Source organism: Thermobia domestica, chromosome 4 (assembly GCF_964235325.1).
Source record: "Thermobia domestica chromosome 4, izTheDome1.hap1.1, whole genome shotgun sequence".
NCBI classification, from domain to species: domain Eukaryota; kingdom Metazoa; phylum Arthropoda; class Insecta; order Zygentoma; family Lepismatidae; genus Thermobia; species Thermobia domestica.
This window is the reverse complement of record NC_137457.1, coordinates 279,539,670-279,559,821: the sequence shown is the minus strand read 5'-3', so window position 1 is coordinate 279,559,821 and position 20,152 is coordinate 279,539,670. Positions and strand designations below refer to the sequence as shown.

The 20,152-nt window shown below is 36.2% G+C and overlaps 1 protein-coding gene across 3 annotated transcripts in view; it reads right to left on the bottom strand.

Moving 5' to 3' along the window:
* Positions 1–637: 637 nt before the first annotated feature.
* The window catches only part of chico (insulin receptor substrate 1 chico), an 88,211-nt gene continuing 68,696 nt past the window's right edge, over positions 638–20,152 (bottom strand). For all 3 annotated transcript variants that reach the window (XM_081755977.1, XM_081755978.1, XM_081755979.1), the window contains 6 exons: positions 18,208–18,401; positions 14,123–14,286; positions 12,425–12,503; positions 11,001–11,216; positions 9,379–9,583; positions 638–6,544 (listed from right to left, as the gene is read on the bottom strand). In XM_081755977.1, coding sequence (XP_081612103.1) covers positions 4,279–6,544; positions 9,379–9,583; positions 11,001–11,216; positions 12,425–12,503; positions 14,123–14,286; positions 18,208–18,401 — 3,124 coding nt within the window. In that variant the 3' untranslated portion in view covers positions 638–4,278. The remainder of the gene's footprint in view (positions 6,545–9,378; positions 9,584–11,000; positions 11,217–12,424; positions 12,504–14,122; positions 14,287–18,207; positions 18,402–20,152) is intronic.

Sequence of the window (20,152 nt, the reverse complement as noted above, 5' to 3'; positions counted from 1 at the left end):
TACTTGTAATAAAGAAATAACGGCCAATTTTTAAATATTCAGTTTTTACGTGTACATTGAAAGTATTGAAATTTTAAGCATTATATCCTACGAGTTATACATTCCAACACCACACATTTCTATACGGGGTTAACATCTCTCTCCCCGGTGTTTCATTCATGGCCAAAATTATAATGAAAAACGAAGGACAGCCATTTCCCCAGTTTAAGATGAATTTTAATTGTTTGGAGTGTTTTGCCCAATGAACACCATATATCACTGACATTATAATTAATTGTGTGTGTAATGTATTTGCTTATTACATACTGCGTGCAATACAAAAGAAAACACTGATCATACACGCATTAGAAACAACAACCGGAAGTAGGCTCAAATCTTGCAAACGATGCGAGATATTGAAAAAATAATTGAAAAATATTTCCCCTTTTATAATACCCCTTGACAAGATTTTTATCAAGACGTCCTTCACTTGTATCTGCAAAGGGACATGTACAGATGTTGTGAGAAGTGACACGGAGATTCATGCTCGTATGTGAATGGTACGCTGTGTAGACAGGGTAGGTTCAGCTAGTATTTGTTTACTTTTGGATATCTCTTAGTTCGGACACACATCTGTTTATGTTCTTAGTGCAGAGCATTTTAAGTACTTACTCATCAGGTCTACAAATTTAGAACATAAAAATTATTATTAAAATTTACCATCTAATTGAAACCATCTTTAGACAGAGCTGAAGTTTAGCTTGTAAGAATGCACGGAGTGTGAAGTATTCAACCACACTGCGAACTTAACGATTGTAAATAGATATAAATAAAATATATCCGTAACATAAAACAAGTGTTTCGATTTGTAAAATATGTTTTTTTTTTCTTTAAGTTATCAGTAAAAATAATTTGAAAGCTGCAACCGAATATAATAAAGTAATACTTAAAACGTAGAAGATAATAAATAGTTTCATATATATTGTACGCTACAGCTCTCAATATTATTATACATGGTACTAATTTCATTCGTAATTTAAAAAAAAAAAAAAAAAAAAAAGTGTTCTTGAAAACAAGTGTCAGTATGTTAATGCTGGTTTAACCAGAAACTTTTTCTTTTAAGGAAAAGTAAATATCATTGATTTTAAATTCGTTAAACGAATCTCTGAGGTAGCGATCATTTTTTTATTTCCTTTATCTACAATTCCCGTCCCCGAGATAGATACTCAAAAATAACATTCATCTTCTACAACAGCTTTTTTTCGTAAATAAAAAAAGCACCAATTCTATCAGAAAGCGTACATCAATGCGGGGAAAAAAAAGACACAATTATGCGTTATAAAGTATAGAATTTAACAATGTAAAGCTCTGTTGTAAACACACTGCTTTTAAAATGAAATTCTTAGAAGTTAAAAATTGTATAGAAGAAAGAAAAAAAAAATCTAAAGGAACTATTCGGACCACAAAATTCTCGGTTCACAACAACAAAATGAAAAGATTTCCAATGGATTAGCGCTTATTTCGAACTTTTAATTAAGTCCTTTTTGTGCCTATCTTTACTAAGTCAAATAATACGCGCATAATTTGTGCCATATTCGCAAAACAGAATTATGACTATTATAGACAGTCTGAATTGGCGCGTTCACTTCCTTCTTTTTTTTATCTATTTACTTTCTAGACTTATTATTATTTACATACTCTTTTCTTTATTACCATATTTCTTTTAATCAATAGCGGCTCTCCAGGGAAGTTATATGGTTGGAGATTAAAATTCTATTGCTACACGCTACGAGAACAAAACTCACCTAACGTTCTAATTCTTGAATTAGGGCATTTGGTTAAGTTTTCTTCTTCCCTTAGTTTGTACAGATAAAATTTTAATTTTTACCGATGTTGACTTCCCTCAAGATCCGTCACTACTTTTTAATATCTTTTTCATAATTTATGTGAACTCCTACGTGCACATTTCACACACATTTTGAATTACACTATCCTCATAACACTTTCTTTAAAAAAAAAAAAAGAAAAAAGAATGAGTAATGAAATTGCACATTTGTTACCTAAGAGACCATACTCGAGTATTATTGAAATTATAGTAATAGACAATATTGCATAATATGTAGTTATGTGAAACTGGCAACACTGACGAAGATGCACGTGCACGCAAACATGCTCTAGTATTCTGTGCCTGCAACATAAGTATAATTTTCAGTGTGGAGTTGCGTACATGCGAGTAGCAATAAGTTGAAATGTTTGCCGTCATAGGAAGTCCCGCCAACGCGAGGTGAGATGTGTGATTCAATTTCTCAACATAAAAGAACATAATGCAGCTGACATCCACAGGAAATTGTGTGCCATTTACGGACCAACAGTACCGAATGAAGGGAAGGCAATGATGCCGTCCTTTTTGAGAAAGGTGTTCAACATGTTCATGATGACGAGAGGAACGGCAGGCCTAATGCTCAAACGAACACGATAATTCAAAAAATTCCGATGGAACTTTTAATCACACATCTTCCACGCTAGTATTTATTCCTCCTTTCACTTGAAACGGTGCCTTGCTTCGCAGAGTTTCAATATCAGTGAAGTTCTCAAGACGTCAGTTCCCGACTGGCTAAAGTCTCATGCGGCAGATGTCTACGAAAGCTTGTGCTACGCTACCAAAAATGCTTCAGGCTTCGTAGTGACAATGTAGAAAAATAGATAAGGCATGTACTTGTACAGAATCAACAATGAAATTGTCTCCTTTTATTTTCTTCTTTGCAATAACTAGTTGGCTTTTTTTCTTTGCGCATGCACCTCTTAATTATTTTATAATACTTTTAAATTAAATATTGTTCGGAACTTTACAGTTTGATTTCTTATAAATACTGTAATCTTTGGAACAAAAAAGAAAGAAGAAAAAACTAAATACTTCAATCTAACCGTTCTCCCTCACTCCGTGATAAAAGGTATTTGAAGGAAAAAAAATGTCTATGAAATTTTGTTAAAGCACACATATCTTCGAAGAAATATAAACATAATTTACTAATATTAAATACAATTCTCATCACACTTCCCTGCTCATTTTGAGAAACACGAAGAAAGAAAGACAGAAAGAAAGAAAGAAAGAAAGCAAGTTTCAACTTGCTGATATAAGTTACATTTGAGACAAGAAATTCCACAATCTATCTTTAATATTTGCAGCACTTTACGAGCCCTAGTTATTGAGAAATAAAAATACCGCTATTTTTACAGTAATTATATGATATCTTCAAATAGATAAAAGATAATTGAAATGTTGAACTAGAGCGTGCTAGACAATATTATTTTGCATGACGTACTGTTATCACGAGTCACCTAGTACCTTTCCGTTTGCAGCCATTTAGAAACGCGAAAATAAACGCCGATTTTCTAAATGGCTGGAAATCGAAAGCACATAAGTGACACATGATAACGGTATCTCATGTAAGATAATATTGAGTAGCGAGCTCTTGTTCCACTTTTCGATTATCTTTTATCTATTTGAAGATATCACATAATTACTGTAAAATTAGCGGTATTTTAATTTCGCCGTGATGAGGCCTCTTTAAGTTTTTAGATAATTTTATTCATACATTAAAGCAAGTTAAGAAATATCTTTTCAGCTTACGTACCAAAGGCATTATTATACATTCTTCTTTCTCTTCTGCTTGCGAATATTGGCACTTTTTTTAAAAAAAAAAAGTCACTAGCTTCTTCATTTTTTTAAATGCATATTTCGAAAATAATTACCTGCTGATAGTATGCCAATAACTGAAGTGAAAAATACAGTTAAATTCTTACATTACTCAGCCACTACTTAGAAGTCCATATCTTTAAGTAAGGAAAAACACAAAAGAAAACAGAAAAAAACTATTAGAAAAAGAAAAAAAATGTGGGGTCCGATACTGAGCAAACTTCACCAGGACTTTTAGTTCTAGGTAACATTATTTTCTTTTGTTTTCTTTGTAAAAACTTTTCCGCCATTTCAAGGACCCTATGTCATTTCTTAACCTATATGTTCACTGACAAAGGTACTGTACTCTTTTAACATGGTGGAACAATGCAGTTTGAATGAATGAATGAAAAAAAAAAAAAAAAAAAAAGATGCTGTGGTATAATTATATATCACTGCAGACACTCGTCGAGGTCAAAACAGCAGCAAGTCCGTAACAAGTGTGCTATTCTCACAGTAACGTATTTATCTAAAAGGTCTAAACACCGCGATTCATACTCTGCTTACGCGGTAAGCATTCCAGAATATATATAGATATATATATATATATATCCCTCTTATTTTCAGTGTCTAACTTTTCTTTTAAGTGATGTGGTCACATTTCGTAATCCTTCACTTTTGGCAAAGTCTATTTCGGCGTAACTAAACTTTTCCCCCTGCGCCCCTTCTGTTGCACAACTCTGCGCTGCTTTTAAGCTCCGCGGACTCTTGGTACCATCATCACCTTCTGAGGATGACGGCGCAAGATCTAGAGAAGCGTAATTGAGTTCACGTTCACTGCTAACAGACGGTGGTCGTGATGAAGGGTTGGGTGAGCACGATCCGAGAGAAATGTTTTCGTACGCTGAAAAACCTTCCGCCTGGGCTACATCACTTACTACACTCGCGACAGCACCTTTGAGTTCTTCAAGATCACTTTTCATCGAATCTTGTCCCGAAGACGATGCACCGTCAGTTCCCCTACAAGATTCTGGATTTGGCATTGACAACTGTCTCTGCATATTAGCACTAGATGAAGAAGCGGGAAAAGAAGAAGAATACGGGCTAGTATTCAATCTCTTTATAGCATGTTTTTGATCAAAATCACTCTCGTTTGAAGAAGAAATGTGCAAATCGGCTAAGCGTGAAGCTAAGAAACTATCTACGTTCGCAAGTCCCTCGCGATCTTCGGATGAGTCTTCCTTGGTAACGACTTTCTGAACCTTTCCAGGAGAACTTGATGATTTCTTCGCCGGAGACGGAGTGTTTTTAACCGGTGACATAATAGCATAATCACTGTCCTCTACTACTGTCACACCTTCTACAGATGAAGCTACAGAACTACAAGAATCTTGCGGTGTAAAGTTCATATAATCGTGTTCTGCCGCTTCTTTAGCAGAATCCTCTTTGATCACCGAACTCTGAAGATTCATTTTCCGTGCTTCGATTTTCTGCAACGGTTCCTCTTCAAGAAGAATAGCATTTCTTGCTGCGAAAGATGAGGGAACAGATGTGCTCAGAGGTGGGCATGAGATTTTCACGGTTCCACTCGTTGCATCAACCAAACATTTCGGGGATGATTCATAGGACGAAGGTGGAAAACTTGTCGACAATTTAGTTGGCACTGCGTGAGCTCCTGAGCTTGTAATTACTTTAATTGGCGATGCAGAATTAGTAGGGAATATCGGTGTTATATCTCCGGTTGGAGTGGTTAACCCACTTTGATTTTGCGGCTTCTCTTCGCCTTGTTTCTTGGTCTTTTTGCTCTTATTTCTGCGAAGGGATGAGAAAGGACTTGTTGATGGAGTGTCCTTTGGTGACTGTGACTCGCTTCCCAAAGGAAGGAACGGAATTTTGGGAGGAGTTCCTGAAGAACTTTTCCGCGATATGAAATTGGAAAAGGAGAATACTGGACTAGATTTTGGTCCTTTGCTATCCGAATCACTCCTTCCGGGGCAACTGCTACTAGTACGATCCACCTGTATGGCAATAGGCTGCGACGTTTCAAGCCGGTAAGAACCCCCTTCCGCCGCTTTCTTCCCCTTTTTCCCATCACTAAACTCTTTCTCTGAGCTACCGAACGACATGTTCATATAATCCCCTGGACTGTCCAAATCGTGACACATTGTGCTAGGATTTATTTCCGCGTAACCTTCTACATCGAACGAATCTTTGGCCAACTGTGATGTTCTTCGAGACTTTGAATTCCACGACATTTCGACGTAACCATCCGGCGGCTTCCCTGGCTTTGGTGTATCGATAGGTTTCGTCTTTGCAGTCTTCTCTGGGACAGTCTTCTTGAAATTCATATCCACATATTCTTCTATAATAGGCGACGAAGTTTTTACAATAGTCATGGGCTTCGTAGCAGGCTGCACACTGATATCTCCTCCACCTTTCATTTCCACGTAAGGACCGACAGTTTTCGCAGATGCTAACGATTTCACGCTTCCCGGAGACGACGATATTTTCGCACTCCCCCCACTCATATCTAAGTAATCAGAGTCACTCACAGACAAATCTTGTTCTTTTCTTTGCCTTGAATAGGATTTAGAGTTAGTTTTTACTTGTTGCAGTGATTTCTCCCTATTCTTTGAGAAATCGATTTCCATGAGGTCATCCATAGGCTCTGTAGATGAATGATTGCTCTGATGATGCCGGAGCGATGATGAACCCGACCAGGAACTAGATAGGAGAGGAGCACTTGATGATTTCTTCCCAGGTGGAGGAGCGGTTTCTTTTGAAGGAACAGGCTCGGCGGCCAGAGGACGAGCTCCACTTTTGATGCCAGTTCGGCTTCCCACAGAAAACGCTCGTACGCGAGATGCTTCAGGATTCAGAACCTCCAACCTGTAAGAAGAAACAAGAATATTAAGAGTGCTATGAAACATAACCGGCAAAACAAGGGGAACAAGTAGACATATGTAATATATAATAGCTGGAACGTTTGTTCTTCACATGAATTCCTTTGCGTCTTAGGGTACGTAATTCAATGAAAGCGTAGTGATAAAAATACAGAAGATATTCTACTTTTTGCATAAATTTTTGAAACATCCTAACCCACACAATATGCCCTTTAATTAAACTAATATGATGAAAAACCCCAGTCGATTCCCGGCCAAGTAAGTTCGTGGGTTTTCTCGGAGTACTTCCGCTTCCTCTCAATCTCATTTCACCAATGATTCCATAATCAATTTACGGTCAGACGTTTTCCCGACTCTGAAAACTATGAATTCGGCACTAAGTTTTTTTTACATGTATTTTCACCCCCCTTCTCCCCCTCCCACTCTATCGATAGGCTGAACTCTAACTTAAATGGCATTGGGGGCGTCACTATTCATTTCAGCGACCTCGAAAAATATGGATTATGGATTCCGCACTAATACCAGTGGTTTTGGATTACTTTAACATGTTACCCTTTCTAACTTTTACCCTTTGGAATGTCTTACTCTTACTGTATTTTTTCCAGACTGAGTCATATGTCTACCAAGTTTGGTTGAAGTTGCTTTAAGCAATCCAGAGTTACGCTGGAAAATACTCATACATTCATACACCTACATCCAAATATATATATATATATACTATATATACACAAAACAACGCCTTGGACATTGCCCCTGTAAATTCTCAATCCAGCTGACATGCCCGTTCTTGTTCTTGCCTAAATGTGGGCTTAAATGTAATCGAAACTGTCAGCTAGCAGTTTAGCAACTCCGACTGCAGGACATTCTAGTCTGATGTTTATAATAAGGATTTACTGTGAAAAGTACGAATATGAGTTGACCTAAAATTGGGATTAAATGTATGTAATTACGGATACACGAGTTTATCGCAAGGCATAATTATGGAATATAAGAACAGCGTCTTCGTAGCGAACATCTGAATGTAAAGGGAATTGATAAAGAATGAATGAACAGAATTCGTGACAATGGAGTCACATGATATAAGCATTACTGCTATCATCTCATTGGTTGGTCTGGTCCTCGGTGAAGATCGAACCAGTGTACTTTGATAGGTAATTAGCATTTGCGACACAGAGATAAGCCATTTCGAAGACGAACCGATAATTGAAATAAGTTTAACCCGATACTGACGATTGCATTTTTGAACTTACTCTAATAGGTAAGCTTCAAGTAATTCTTTTTTTATATTGTCGATTGCACTTTTGAACTTACTAATAATATACTCTAGCCTATTATGTATTCTGGAAGAGAAAAAAAGGATTCAACATTTGCTCGATTAACTAATGAATAAATAAATTAATTTCCCTTTCCTTACAATAATCTAATTATTTAAATTAACTTTACTAATCTTGTACCTTGGACTCTTCATGTACCTTGTAAATAAATAGTGGTTTCTAAATATTTCAAAAATCAGCAAGATTTTTCTTTATAGGCAGACAAAGGCTGCTATTCAATCTATAATTGAAATCACTGGTCTACATTAATATAAGTAGTCCACCAGTGATTTCTGAAATGAAAACTAGTCTTCAAACCTAAAAAAATTTACCACCACTGAAATAGTATTATGTGCATGACTTATTATTTTTTTTTTTAATATAGCATAGAAAAATCCATTTTTATGTAACAAAGAAGCTAGTAGCATAAATACTCAATACTGTTACACGTGCATCCATGATATTCTACACTCACAAACAATTTATCATGTGCTGTAAACTCTCAAGGAATTTCCATTTAAATACGAAAATTGTACGTATAATCATCATCATAGGTATTCTACCGTTATTGGCAGGTCACTTGCCGCAACAGAGAAGCTTCCATGCTCCACGGTCTTCCGCTAAACTCTTCGTCTTCACGTACGATTTCTCTGTTTTGATATCGTTCATTAACTGTAGTCTTCTTCGCCCTCCCCTTCTCTTTCCTGCCACCATACCCTGTCAAACGTCCCTCATGGTATAGCTCCTTCTTAGCCAATGCCTTAACCAGTTTCTCTTTCTGTTAATAGTAATATCTAAAATTGTTCTTTTGTCCCCAACCATTTTTAACACCCTCTCATTAGTTTTCCGCTCGATCCAGCAAATTCTTTCTATTCTTCATTTACTTTCGTCCCACATTCTTCAGAGCCCTTCCTCAAGTTTTCTAACGTCTTATTGATTTTCTCTTCAGATTCTGCAACAAGTGCCATATCATCTGCGAATCATATACACCTAATCATTCTACTTCCAACTGAAAAGCTGTTTTTATTTTGTAGGCTCTTTTTAAATAATGAAGGCGAGGGACAGCAACCTTGTCGAACTCCCCTTCTAACTGCACTCCACTCTGTCATTTCCTCTCCTATTCTAACACTTACTTGTTGGTTCATATATATGTTTCTTATGAGTCTTCGATCTTTCCATTCCATCCGAACAACTTCTTTATATGAAAAGTGGATTTTTCTACGACTCTAAAACAATTGTATTCATAATAATCCTACTTGATTAATATTTACCTTGCTAGGCAATTCCACAAGAAATTAATTCAGTACCCCCCCCCCCCAAAAAAAAAGTAATTTTTTTCCATCATAGGCTTGATTAGAAGCCTTGGTCTACTGATAAAGAAAAGTCATGCTGCTTTTCGAAATATTTAGCAGCTATTAATAATTTAGCTATCACAAGGACAATAGGGGTGAGTAAAATAACTTTAAATACAGGTTGCTTACATTCTGTAAGTAACCTAATTATTTACCTGTTTTTCTTCTTGAGGCCATCCGGGCGGGAGCCTACAGAGTATGCTCTGATAGGCCTCTCTAAAGATGACGTTTCATCCTCCTCCGACGGAGTAAAGTATGAGCTCACTTTCTCCAAATGATACTCGGAGAACCTTAGATCTGTCGAAGGAGTACCAGATGTAATGGAACAACTGCTTGCAGGAGACATTTCACTATGGTGATCTGAGTTAAGAAGAGAAAAAAACATCACGGATTAAACACGAAATACTGTATTTTTTCCTATTACGCTCTAATTTAAGCTAACACTTATTTATTCAGATAAAAACTCTTAACCTCGTACACCCATTATAGCTTTGCTTTTCAATTATGATTTCAAGATACGACTCGCCCCTTCGTCAGTGTGACTGATCAAGTCTCGCTCCTAAACGAATATAATAATGAAGAAATTTTCCATTGTCATTATTCCTGAGTTTTTACATTTAACTTTCCGGAATAATCAAAATGAAAAACTTCTTTCTCATGATATTCGTTTGGCAGAGATACCTCACCAGTTACATTGACGAAGGGGCGAGTCGTACCTTGAAACCGTAAGAGAAAAACAAAGGTTTAATAGATGTACGAGGTATTTTTTTTTAAATACGATTAGTATGTTAGTAATTAAAGCTATTAAAGCTTATTTACTTTAACTTAGTGAAACAGTAGCGTCATATGAATTAACTCCCGGAAAGTTTCGACCAGAAGCGTAAAGAAAACTTTTGGGGTTTCAGATATGTAATTATTAAGTTCAAATAATAATAAGTGTTTAATTAGTAATATAAACTTCCCAATTTTTATCTAATAATAAGTATGACCTGAACTTAATCTTTTTATATATGATGATAACTCTTGCCATTCTACAAACATATTTTGGTGAATTCAAAAATTATGTTTTATAAATTTAAACAAATAAATGATTTCTAACAATAAATTAAATTTTCAACAGTATAAATAAAAATAATTTTTTTTAATTCGTATAGTTTAATACTACTGTACTAATTTCATCTACCCTATTGACAAACGGAAGAATGTTTAAAGTTGCTTTATGAGGGCTTTTGTCCTCCCCCCTAACCGAGTCGCTTCCTCATCACCACTACTATCACCATATGCATATATATATATATATATATATATATATATATATATATATATATACACACTTTCACTCACTCACTCACTCACACTCACACACACACACACACACACACACACACACACACACACACACACACACACACACACACACACACACACACTTACTTACTTACTTACTTTCTAAAATGATTCTGCGAGCCCAGTTCGGTGAATTACATAGTCTAATTGATCCAAAAGAAGAAACTGAGCAAAGGGACACTACTTTCGCACATGATTGTACAGTGAGTGACAAAAGTGCTTTCCGTTTGATGAAATTAGTTTCGCAAATAACTTCAGAATGGAAGGATAATTTGAGTACAGTTTTCGATGAATTAAAAAGAATGTAATTTTCTGTACGTTCTAGTCTTGAAACTCGATGAAACTGTGAATGAATTTTACCAAACGGAGAGAACTTTTGTCGCTGACTGTACAGCTGGCAATAAAGGGAAAAACAATGGACTGCACTTACCATCTCCAATACTTCTGTTAGAATGCATAGGATCCATATCGACGTATCCGTCGTCGCTAAGGACTGGAGCAAAAGGAACGTAACCATCAGGGGTTTCCTCTGCAAGGCTGCTCGTCCGACTATGGTTGGCAGAACTTGACAGAGGGATGTGGGAGCTGCCAGTAAGAGACCTTGTGAAGTAAGGGATGCGAGAATTGAGTTCCTTTGGGGGTTCACCTGGAAGAAAGATGAAAAAGTCAATTTTATCTTATAATAGTGAAACCATGGTGTATGCTAGAATAATAGTTACCATTTATCATCTCCAAGAACTTTTATCATGTTTTACATAGAAAAATCAAACACGAATCAATTTAATTACTAAATCAATATTTTCTGTAGTGTCGAATTATATTCAATGATCATCTGGATTCTGCAAACCACATTTTTATCCTTAGCAGCATTTTTCACGGAAGCAGTTCGCGCGACGTTGTTGTTAATACAAGTCGTTTCAAGATATCAACTTTGATTCCTAGTAAGAGCTTATATGGTTCAGATCCTACATTAAGCTGTAGGTTCATGTTTCACATAGCCTCGGCGCTAAATTCCAAATCAATCACCCATCAAAAGGTACTCACCTTTCTTTGCTTTTTAACTGGATACAAAAGAGCAACGATTAGTAAATATATATATATATATATATATATATAAAACTTACTGATTTCAAATGCACTTTAATTGCAGTAATCTGTTTCACCAATCTCTGTTCCCCTCGTCGGCACTCTGAAAACTCACATAAAAGTTTCTTTTACGTCTCAGAACTTTACTTTCTACTTTTTCGTGTGCTCAAGTGAAAAATCGATGAAAATATATGTCCGGCAAATGAGAACAAGTAGTAATAAACTTATATGCACATCAAACTAGTTGTTAATGTGTGGTATTTGACCGTAGTGGCACAGAAAAGGTATGGCAACGATTGCAACCTTGTCCTGGGTTGACATCCCTCTGCTGAAAACAACTGAATAACAGCGTTTCCTTTTCTGTGTCATCTTAGGCAAGCACCACGAATTAACAGCAGGTCTGGTATGCATGCAGGTTTATTACTAATTGTTGTGTCACTCTTCCAGCACACCCTTTCCTTGATACTCACTGGAGTGCGCAGTGTTGCCCGGGTAGGTTTCATTTGGACACGCTTTGTAGCATCGTAGTGAAAAACACTTGTAAAGTTTTTATTATCAACTTGCATGAAAAGGCATAGTAAGGAAATAAAACAACTAACAACAAATAAATGAACAAATCAAAATTATTTCACAACGCTTTCTTGACTTTGAAATAATAGTTCCTCTCACATTTATTCCCCTTTGAGAAACAAAACAATAGTAAGTAAGTTTGATCTCATATATTTACATATTAGTTTCATCTGGATTATATTAAATTATATTACTTACCAGGACTCATTGGCATATAACCTCCAGGCGTTTCAAGAGGAGAGGAACCACACGGACTATACATTTCCATATAAGAACCCTGAAACAATGGAAGAATTATTAAGTAAAATTATAACAATAATACTGACAACAAACCTTTACACCAAATTTTTCACACCCACACAGCTCAAATTTCAACTCAGCCCCTGAAAAGTTTTTAAGTTCCTTTCATTATTCGTTGCTTCAAGAGATTATATTCATATATTAGTCAGTTGATCTACTGCGAATGCTATTTCTGTCTTATTGGATCACAGCTAGTTACCTCTCAACTAGTCAACTCCACATTTAGAAAAAAATCTTACCTCTGAAGCGTCTTACTTTGCAATCTCCGTACAGTTTCAAATACTCCTTTCGAGAATGAATGAATGTGTGATATGAGTAAGTGTGCTTGTGTATAAAACAGTAATTAGTCTCAGTCAAAAATAGTAATTAGATTCGGAATATGGGTGAGAACTGTTTCAGTACCTTATTAATGAGAACACAATACGTGAAAATTAAGAGTTATTCAGCAACTGGTATTTTACGACTCATCAATTTATTTTTAAAATGACCAACAACCATACAGTTTTAATTGTTACTGTTTCACAAGGTGTGGTAAAAGCTACATCAGGCTTTTTGAACCTATTTTACATCACGACCCCTTTCCTTTTATTACATTCTTTTGCCAGAGAGCCTCAATAAGTGATTTCTGGTATGTAATATCATTACTGCTTATCGCTTACAGCTGTGTATGTCTTTATAACAAATAAATAACACACACATACACATAAAGAATAACAAAGGATCTCAAACGAAACCAATCCCTTTTCAACTGTCAACGAAATAATTCCTCCACTGGTGATCTATCTATTTTTGTTGTATTTGCATTTTCCTTGTATTTTAGTATGCAGTTTTTCACTAGTTTTAAACCTCTTTTATTCCAATTGTTTTTCTAAACGATTCTTTGTTTGATCAAAATTTTGTTTAATATTCTTTGTTATGTTTGACAATAAGTATGGAAATAAAATAAGTCGTATGTTAGCAAAATAAGAAATTCAAACGGCATCGGGACTGTCACTAGTCATCTCAGTGGCCCCGAAAACTATTGACTGAACATTATGTCACCCCATCTCATCTCACACCTCCATCCCAATGAAGGATGAATTTAGACTTAAATGGCATGAGGAGTGTAACTATTCATCTCAGCAACTCCCAAAACTACGAATTGGACACTAATATCGGTCGTTTTCGATTACTTTTAAATGTCATCCCTTCCGGACCCAATCTCAATACTCCCCTTGGCGAAAATTATCAATATGTAATGTCATAAGATCCTTAGGAGCACGAAGGTTGATAATCATGCATGCATCATTTAAATTGGTTCAGTAATTATTGCGTAATGATATAACACAAAATTTCGCATTTGTTTCTGAGTATTATATTGTAATGTTCTGTTTAATTTATGTTTAGCACAAACACACAATATATAGAGTTTGCTTTCATTTAAGTGTATATAAATCTTTTTACCGGACTCTGTATGTCTGTTTACTACTTGTCCTTCTAAAGTTTATGTTCGAACAGCAGAACCTCCGCAAGATTAAGTCAATAATGTCCGGGGACTTTTGATTCATCCTGGTGTTACGAAATATAAATCAATGAATAAGGAATATTAAATTTTACCTGGGAAGGTGACGCTGATTTAAACCCACTCGAGTTGAGAATGGGTGAGAATTTGGGCTGCATTTTATTAGCAGTCATGGAGTGAATTGGAAGAGTCAGAACAGTCGATGCCTTGTCCATTCGCATGTAACTGCTAGTGTCATCGACCACCACACTAGACACACCTGAAATAAAGTGCAATGGACGTCAAATTCATGCTGTATTATACTCTAACCATTCAATGATTTTTCTCCCCCTTTTTTTTAAAAAAAAAAAAATCCTTTCTTTTAGCTTTCTTTCTGTAAGAGAGAAAAGTGCCTAATCTTGTGTTGCTTGAAAATCGATGATAAAATATAAGCGATTATTAAAATACTATTGCAGGGTGCAGTGCCCTAGTTTAAACAACCATATGTTTTATACAGAATATGCTGCTTATGTAAATTTTCTTATATCAGGTTGTCTAAAAAGTGATGAACCTTTAGAAGTCAAAATTGAGAATATTCTTATCGTGCTTTGAAAACAACATAAAACCACATATCCACCATTTTGTCCGAGAACCTTCCGCCATTTTTCTGGCAACACCAAAATCCCGTTACTACAAAACTTCTGTGGTTTCTAGAAAAAACATTGTGACGCGTGACTTTCACAGACCTCTCTTGAAACTAACTTAACAACTTCACAGAGTTCTACGGAGATCGAAGTAAGCGAGACCGATGGTGGTACGTCCAGGTTATATGGTGGATATGTGGTAGGTCAAGCTATTTCAACTCCTGACAGGTTTGTTAAAAATATATGCGATCTGGTGTTATCAGCGTGGAAAACGACACCCTTTTTATTGACCAGTTCCGATCGTTTCTTTTGCATTGATAGATTCAGATATGCTAATTCTCGACAGTACAAGTCTGAGTCGATCGTCCCCCCCAGCGACAGCAGCTCGTGATGCACGATGTCTGATCTTCCAGTCTTGGACATCGAAATTTCCAAAATAAAAGAGTCTGAACAATATTTTGGCTATTGCTTTTGATAACGTATCTTGCCCATAAACAGCACAAATTTCCTCATGGGCTGCACAGTATTTACGGCTTTATCGAAATAAAATTGTAAAATGTAGCGAACTCTTGCGGAAAATTCCCTCATCTTTACAGCGCAATACCTTACTCTGATTATAATAATTCCAACACCTTTTAAACATATACTAGCTTCAAGCTGTCATATGATGTTAGGCCTAACCCGATGCGGCTTATTGGAGATACTAACGCCATCTCGTGCGCAAAAGGCTCAATACTTTTTAAACTATCTGATAGTATACAGATGAAACCACTTTCGTTAGATTTTTTTTTTTTTTTTAAGTATTGAGACATTCCATGTCAAATCAACAAGTCATCAGACCTGACCATCTCAGATTTTTGTAAAAATTTGTCCACAGCTTTAGTACAATGAGAGATGAAAAAATCCTAAATATTACCCCTCTCCTCCTGGAAGTGCCCCCATACAGGGTGTTCAAAAATTTCAAAAAAGGCCATTTTTTCAGTTACAGTGATTATTAAAAATTGTCATAAAATGGTTAATATGTGCACTAGAGACATGGAACAAACACTACTGGAAAGCTTAAAGATTGCTCTACAAGTTGTATCATACTGAAAAAACCTGTACAATAAAAAATAACATTTCAAAAATTCAAATTCAAATTAAAATTTCGAATTTCATACAGAAATCTTCCTCTGAATTTGTTCAAAATTGTCCAGATTGTAGTCTTATATGTGTACTAAAACACCACAAAATTGCATTTAGGGCACTCAATGGGATCCGATTCAAAATTCAACATAAACCAAACATTGCAAGATATTGACCATGTGAATATCTGGGTTCAGATCGATAACCATTTGCCTGGAGCTATTTATCTGCAGCATCAAAGGAATTTATATTCAACTTCATTTGTTTCTTGATGTATTCATTTGAATTTACACAATTATCCACCTTTCGATTATTTAGAGAGGTATTACGTTTCCGAACATTACTCAATAGAGGTTATTGTTCTTGTTGGTCAGTATGGATATTTCTAAATTTATATTGGCTACATTGATATATGTTATTTTCATTCCGTTGTTTCAGGATTGCTGTTACAGACATTGGGAGGTGCATCATTGAAATAGGAAAAATAATTTATTCATCAATTGTTTGTGCTGAAAGTGTGTGAAGTGATTTGAACAGTGCCCCTGAGTTTCATAACACATTTGATACAAATATTGTCAAAGGGAAGGAAATATATCCCTCCCTTTCATAATAAGGTTTGTAACAGCAATCCTGAAAGAAAGGAATGAAAATAACATATATCAATGTAGCCAACAGAAATTTAGAAACATCCATACTGACGAACAAGAATAATTATCTCTAACTGAGTAATGTTCGGAAACGTAATACCTTTCTAAATAACTTGAAAGGTGGATAATTGTGTAAATTCAAATGAATACATCAAGAAACAAATGAAGTTGAATATAAATTCCTTTAATGCTGCAGGTAAATAGTTACAGGCAAATAGTTATCGATCTGAAACCAGATATTCACATGGCCAATATCTTGCAATGTTTGGTCTATGTTGAATTTTGAATCGGATACCATTGAGTGCCCAAAATGCAACTTTGTGGTGTTTTAGTACACATACGAGACTACAATCTGGACAATTTTGAACAAATTCAGAGGGATACTTCTGTGCAAAATTCAAATTTTAATTTGAATTTTTGAAGTGGTATTTTTTATTGTACAGGTTTTTTCAATATAATATAACTTGTAGAGCAACCTTTAAGCTTTCCAATAGTGTTTGTTCCATGTCTCTAGTGCACATTATTAACCATTTTATGACAATTTTTAATAATCACAGTAACTGAAAAAAATTGCCTTTTTTGAAATTTTTGAACACTCGGTATCGGGACACTTTCAGGAGAGGGGTAATATTTGGGATTTTTTCATCTCTCATTGTACTAAAGCTGTGCACAAATTTTTACAAAAATCTCAGATTGTCAGGTCAGATTTTGTCATTTTATTGGTTGATTTAACATGGAATATCCCTATTATATTTTGTATGTACGAGGGTATCAAAAATTATCCGCAATATTGACGTAACTCTTCTTACGTTGTTCATACTGACCTCTATCCTCGTTTATTTTATTGTTATGCTGTTGTGGTCATGCTATGAAAGTTTGATCCTAATTCCTCCATTTGTCTTCCTTTTGTTGCAAATATATCATGGCCGCTCCATTAGAAATTTGGAACAAAGAGGAAAAACGAGCAGTGATCCGGTTTTTGTGGTCAGAAGGTGTTTCAGGAACCATGACTAATTTCCAGACGATATGCCACTTCATCAATAGTAATTTGTCTGTCTAACAGAACCATGTCACGTGCACGCTCAATGCTGTCACGATTTGTGGCAGGAGAAGGTCGTCTCGCTCCTTCCTCGTGTGTCACACTTTTGCGACCATTTTCGAAATTTTCAATTCATTTGTAGACACTCTCTTGCGGCAAGACACTGTTCCCGTATTGTGCCGAAAGTCTCTGATGGATGCGGCCCCTGATAATCCTTCCGTCCACAAAAATCGGATCACTGCTCGTTGTTCCTCTTTGGTGCAAACTTGTAATAGAGCAGCCATGATCTACCTGCAACGAAAGGAAGACAAATGAAGGATTTGTGACCAAACTTTCACATGACCGCAACAGCATAACAATAAAATAAACGAGAACAGAGGTCTGTATAAACAACGTACGAAAAGTTATGTCAATATTACGGATAGTTTTTGACTTAGCCTCGTACTATATGTATATAATAAATTTACATAGTACCGTACTATGACTATTTGTGTAGGCGTTGAATTAGGAGCAAGCAACGTAGTCTTAACTTCATCACATTAAACAAGGATTCAATAGGAGTCAGTAGCAATATCTCAAGATAGTTGTCAATAAAATGACGGACACAAATCATTTCCGGTACCAACAAATAGAATATCACTCATTTGCAAAGTATAAAGCACATTACTGCTACTAAGATCCACGAAGAAATATGATTGAGCCATTGCCTTTACATCAGTAATGACACGATGTGTTTGTTTATTTACCTCCAGATCCAGGCCATGGATCATAGTCATCGCTGTTTTCTTCGAGGATTGCCGGTTCATCCGGTGTGAGGGAATGGCCATAGCGGGTTGAGCTCTGAATCGCCTCTTGAGCAACTTCTCCATATACAGCTTCTCCATCTTCTATGGAAAGCGACGAACCGGCTGAATCGGTTGAACAGGGTCCAGACGCTGGACTGGAAAGAACAGAAGCATACATTGAATGAAGATCAATTACGTCACGATATAATCACAACATTGGCTACACCTCATTTAAACTCCAACTTTATCTATTTTCCAATATATCGAGTAAAAGTAGGGGGGCGCGGTGGCTCAGTGGTAGAGCGTTCACCTCCGGTGCTTGGGGTCCTGGGTTCGATCCCAGCTCGCGCCGTGTGGACTTTGTGGTGGACAAACACCGTGCTCGTGGGTTTTCTCGGGGTTCTCCCGTTTCCTCCCACTTTCATCTCTCATCATCACCGTCTCCTTTAGCCTAATCGGCATAACCGTGGGACGTAAAACTCACAGATTTCATTTCGAGTAAAAGTATATATTGTTCCGTTAAATACTAACACATCACAAGCTATCACCACAAGAAAACAGTAAACAATTACTTTCAAGAAATCTTTCACCGAACTGATTTGTTCAAAGGCAATACCACATAAATTTATAAGTGTAGGAGGGGCGTTCATATCAATCCGGGACTTCTACAGTGAATTCGAAAAATCGCTTTGCAGTGAATTATGGCAAAGACATACATAGAAACACTCCACTACAGTAAATGTTCAAATCTGTTTATCTTGCTTGAAGGAACAGGTCAATCAACCCTCCATCTCGACTCGACTTCGAAGTTTGCAAACACTCGAATTAAAGATTGGTGATGGATTAATTGTAATCATGCGGTAGTGTCCCACAGTGCTTTAATACAGTTTTAGCTCAATCCTGATATTGTTCAACAAATACTGTTGAACCACTTTTAAATGAACAGTGTTTCGTATGTTCTTTATACTTGTCACCGTGCTCTATTGTTAACATTGTAATACATACTTGTATTATTCTATGCTCAGAATTTTGACCGACCCTTGAGCACAACAACTGGTTACAAAATGACGCGAACCGTCTTTATTGTAAGTATAAGTCTTTATTAGTTGAAAGTAAAAGTCTAGCTTCTTTCCCGTCTATATCAAACATTTGTGTTACATATACATAAACAAGCAGAAAAATGAGTATTTCAATTCTCCTCGTTCATATTTACTTTCTGCTTCGTTTTCCTAATAAAATAAGGTTCATACACATCTTCTCTATTGAGATGTTTCATAGATATCTTGACTTAACATTATTATTGAACATCTCTAAAGGTTTTGACAAGCAGGAAACAGCACAACTCAGAAAATCTTGTATTATTTAATTCTAGTATTGTTCCTCTTGTTCATACCGATGTATGTACTGCCACACCGAGAAATAGCTTCACAGACTTTTGCATGAACCGAATTATTTACTAAATACTTTTGAAATTCTGGAAACTGTCTCAATATTGAAAGGTAATGCACATATTGATCTAGAATGTGCAAACTGAAAGAAAACTACTTTATAGTTCGTATTGTAGTTAGCGGTTATTCGATTAGGTGTAGCTTCAGCGGCAGAAACGTGAATTACTGGATAAAGATAGTGCGTGTGTTACAGTCGTCTACTTGTGAAGAGCAGAAAGGTGTGGTTCGATTTTTGTGGACAAAAGGACAAAACCCAAGTAAAATTCACAGGGAGTTGAGTTAATTTTAGTTTAGCGCCCCTTTCAGCAGCGAGGCTATATGAGACGTGGACCTACTCATTAACGTGGAATCCGAAACACATGAGCTCCCGCCGGAAATCGAACCCGGATCTCCCACGCCAAAGGCACGTACGCTAACCGCTTAGCCACGAGGGAGCTCTGAAATTCACAGGGAAATGG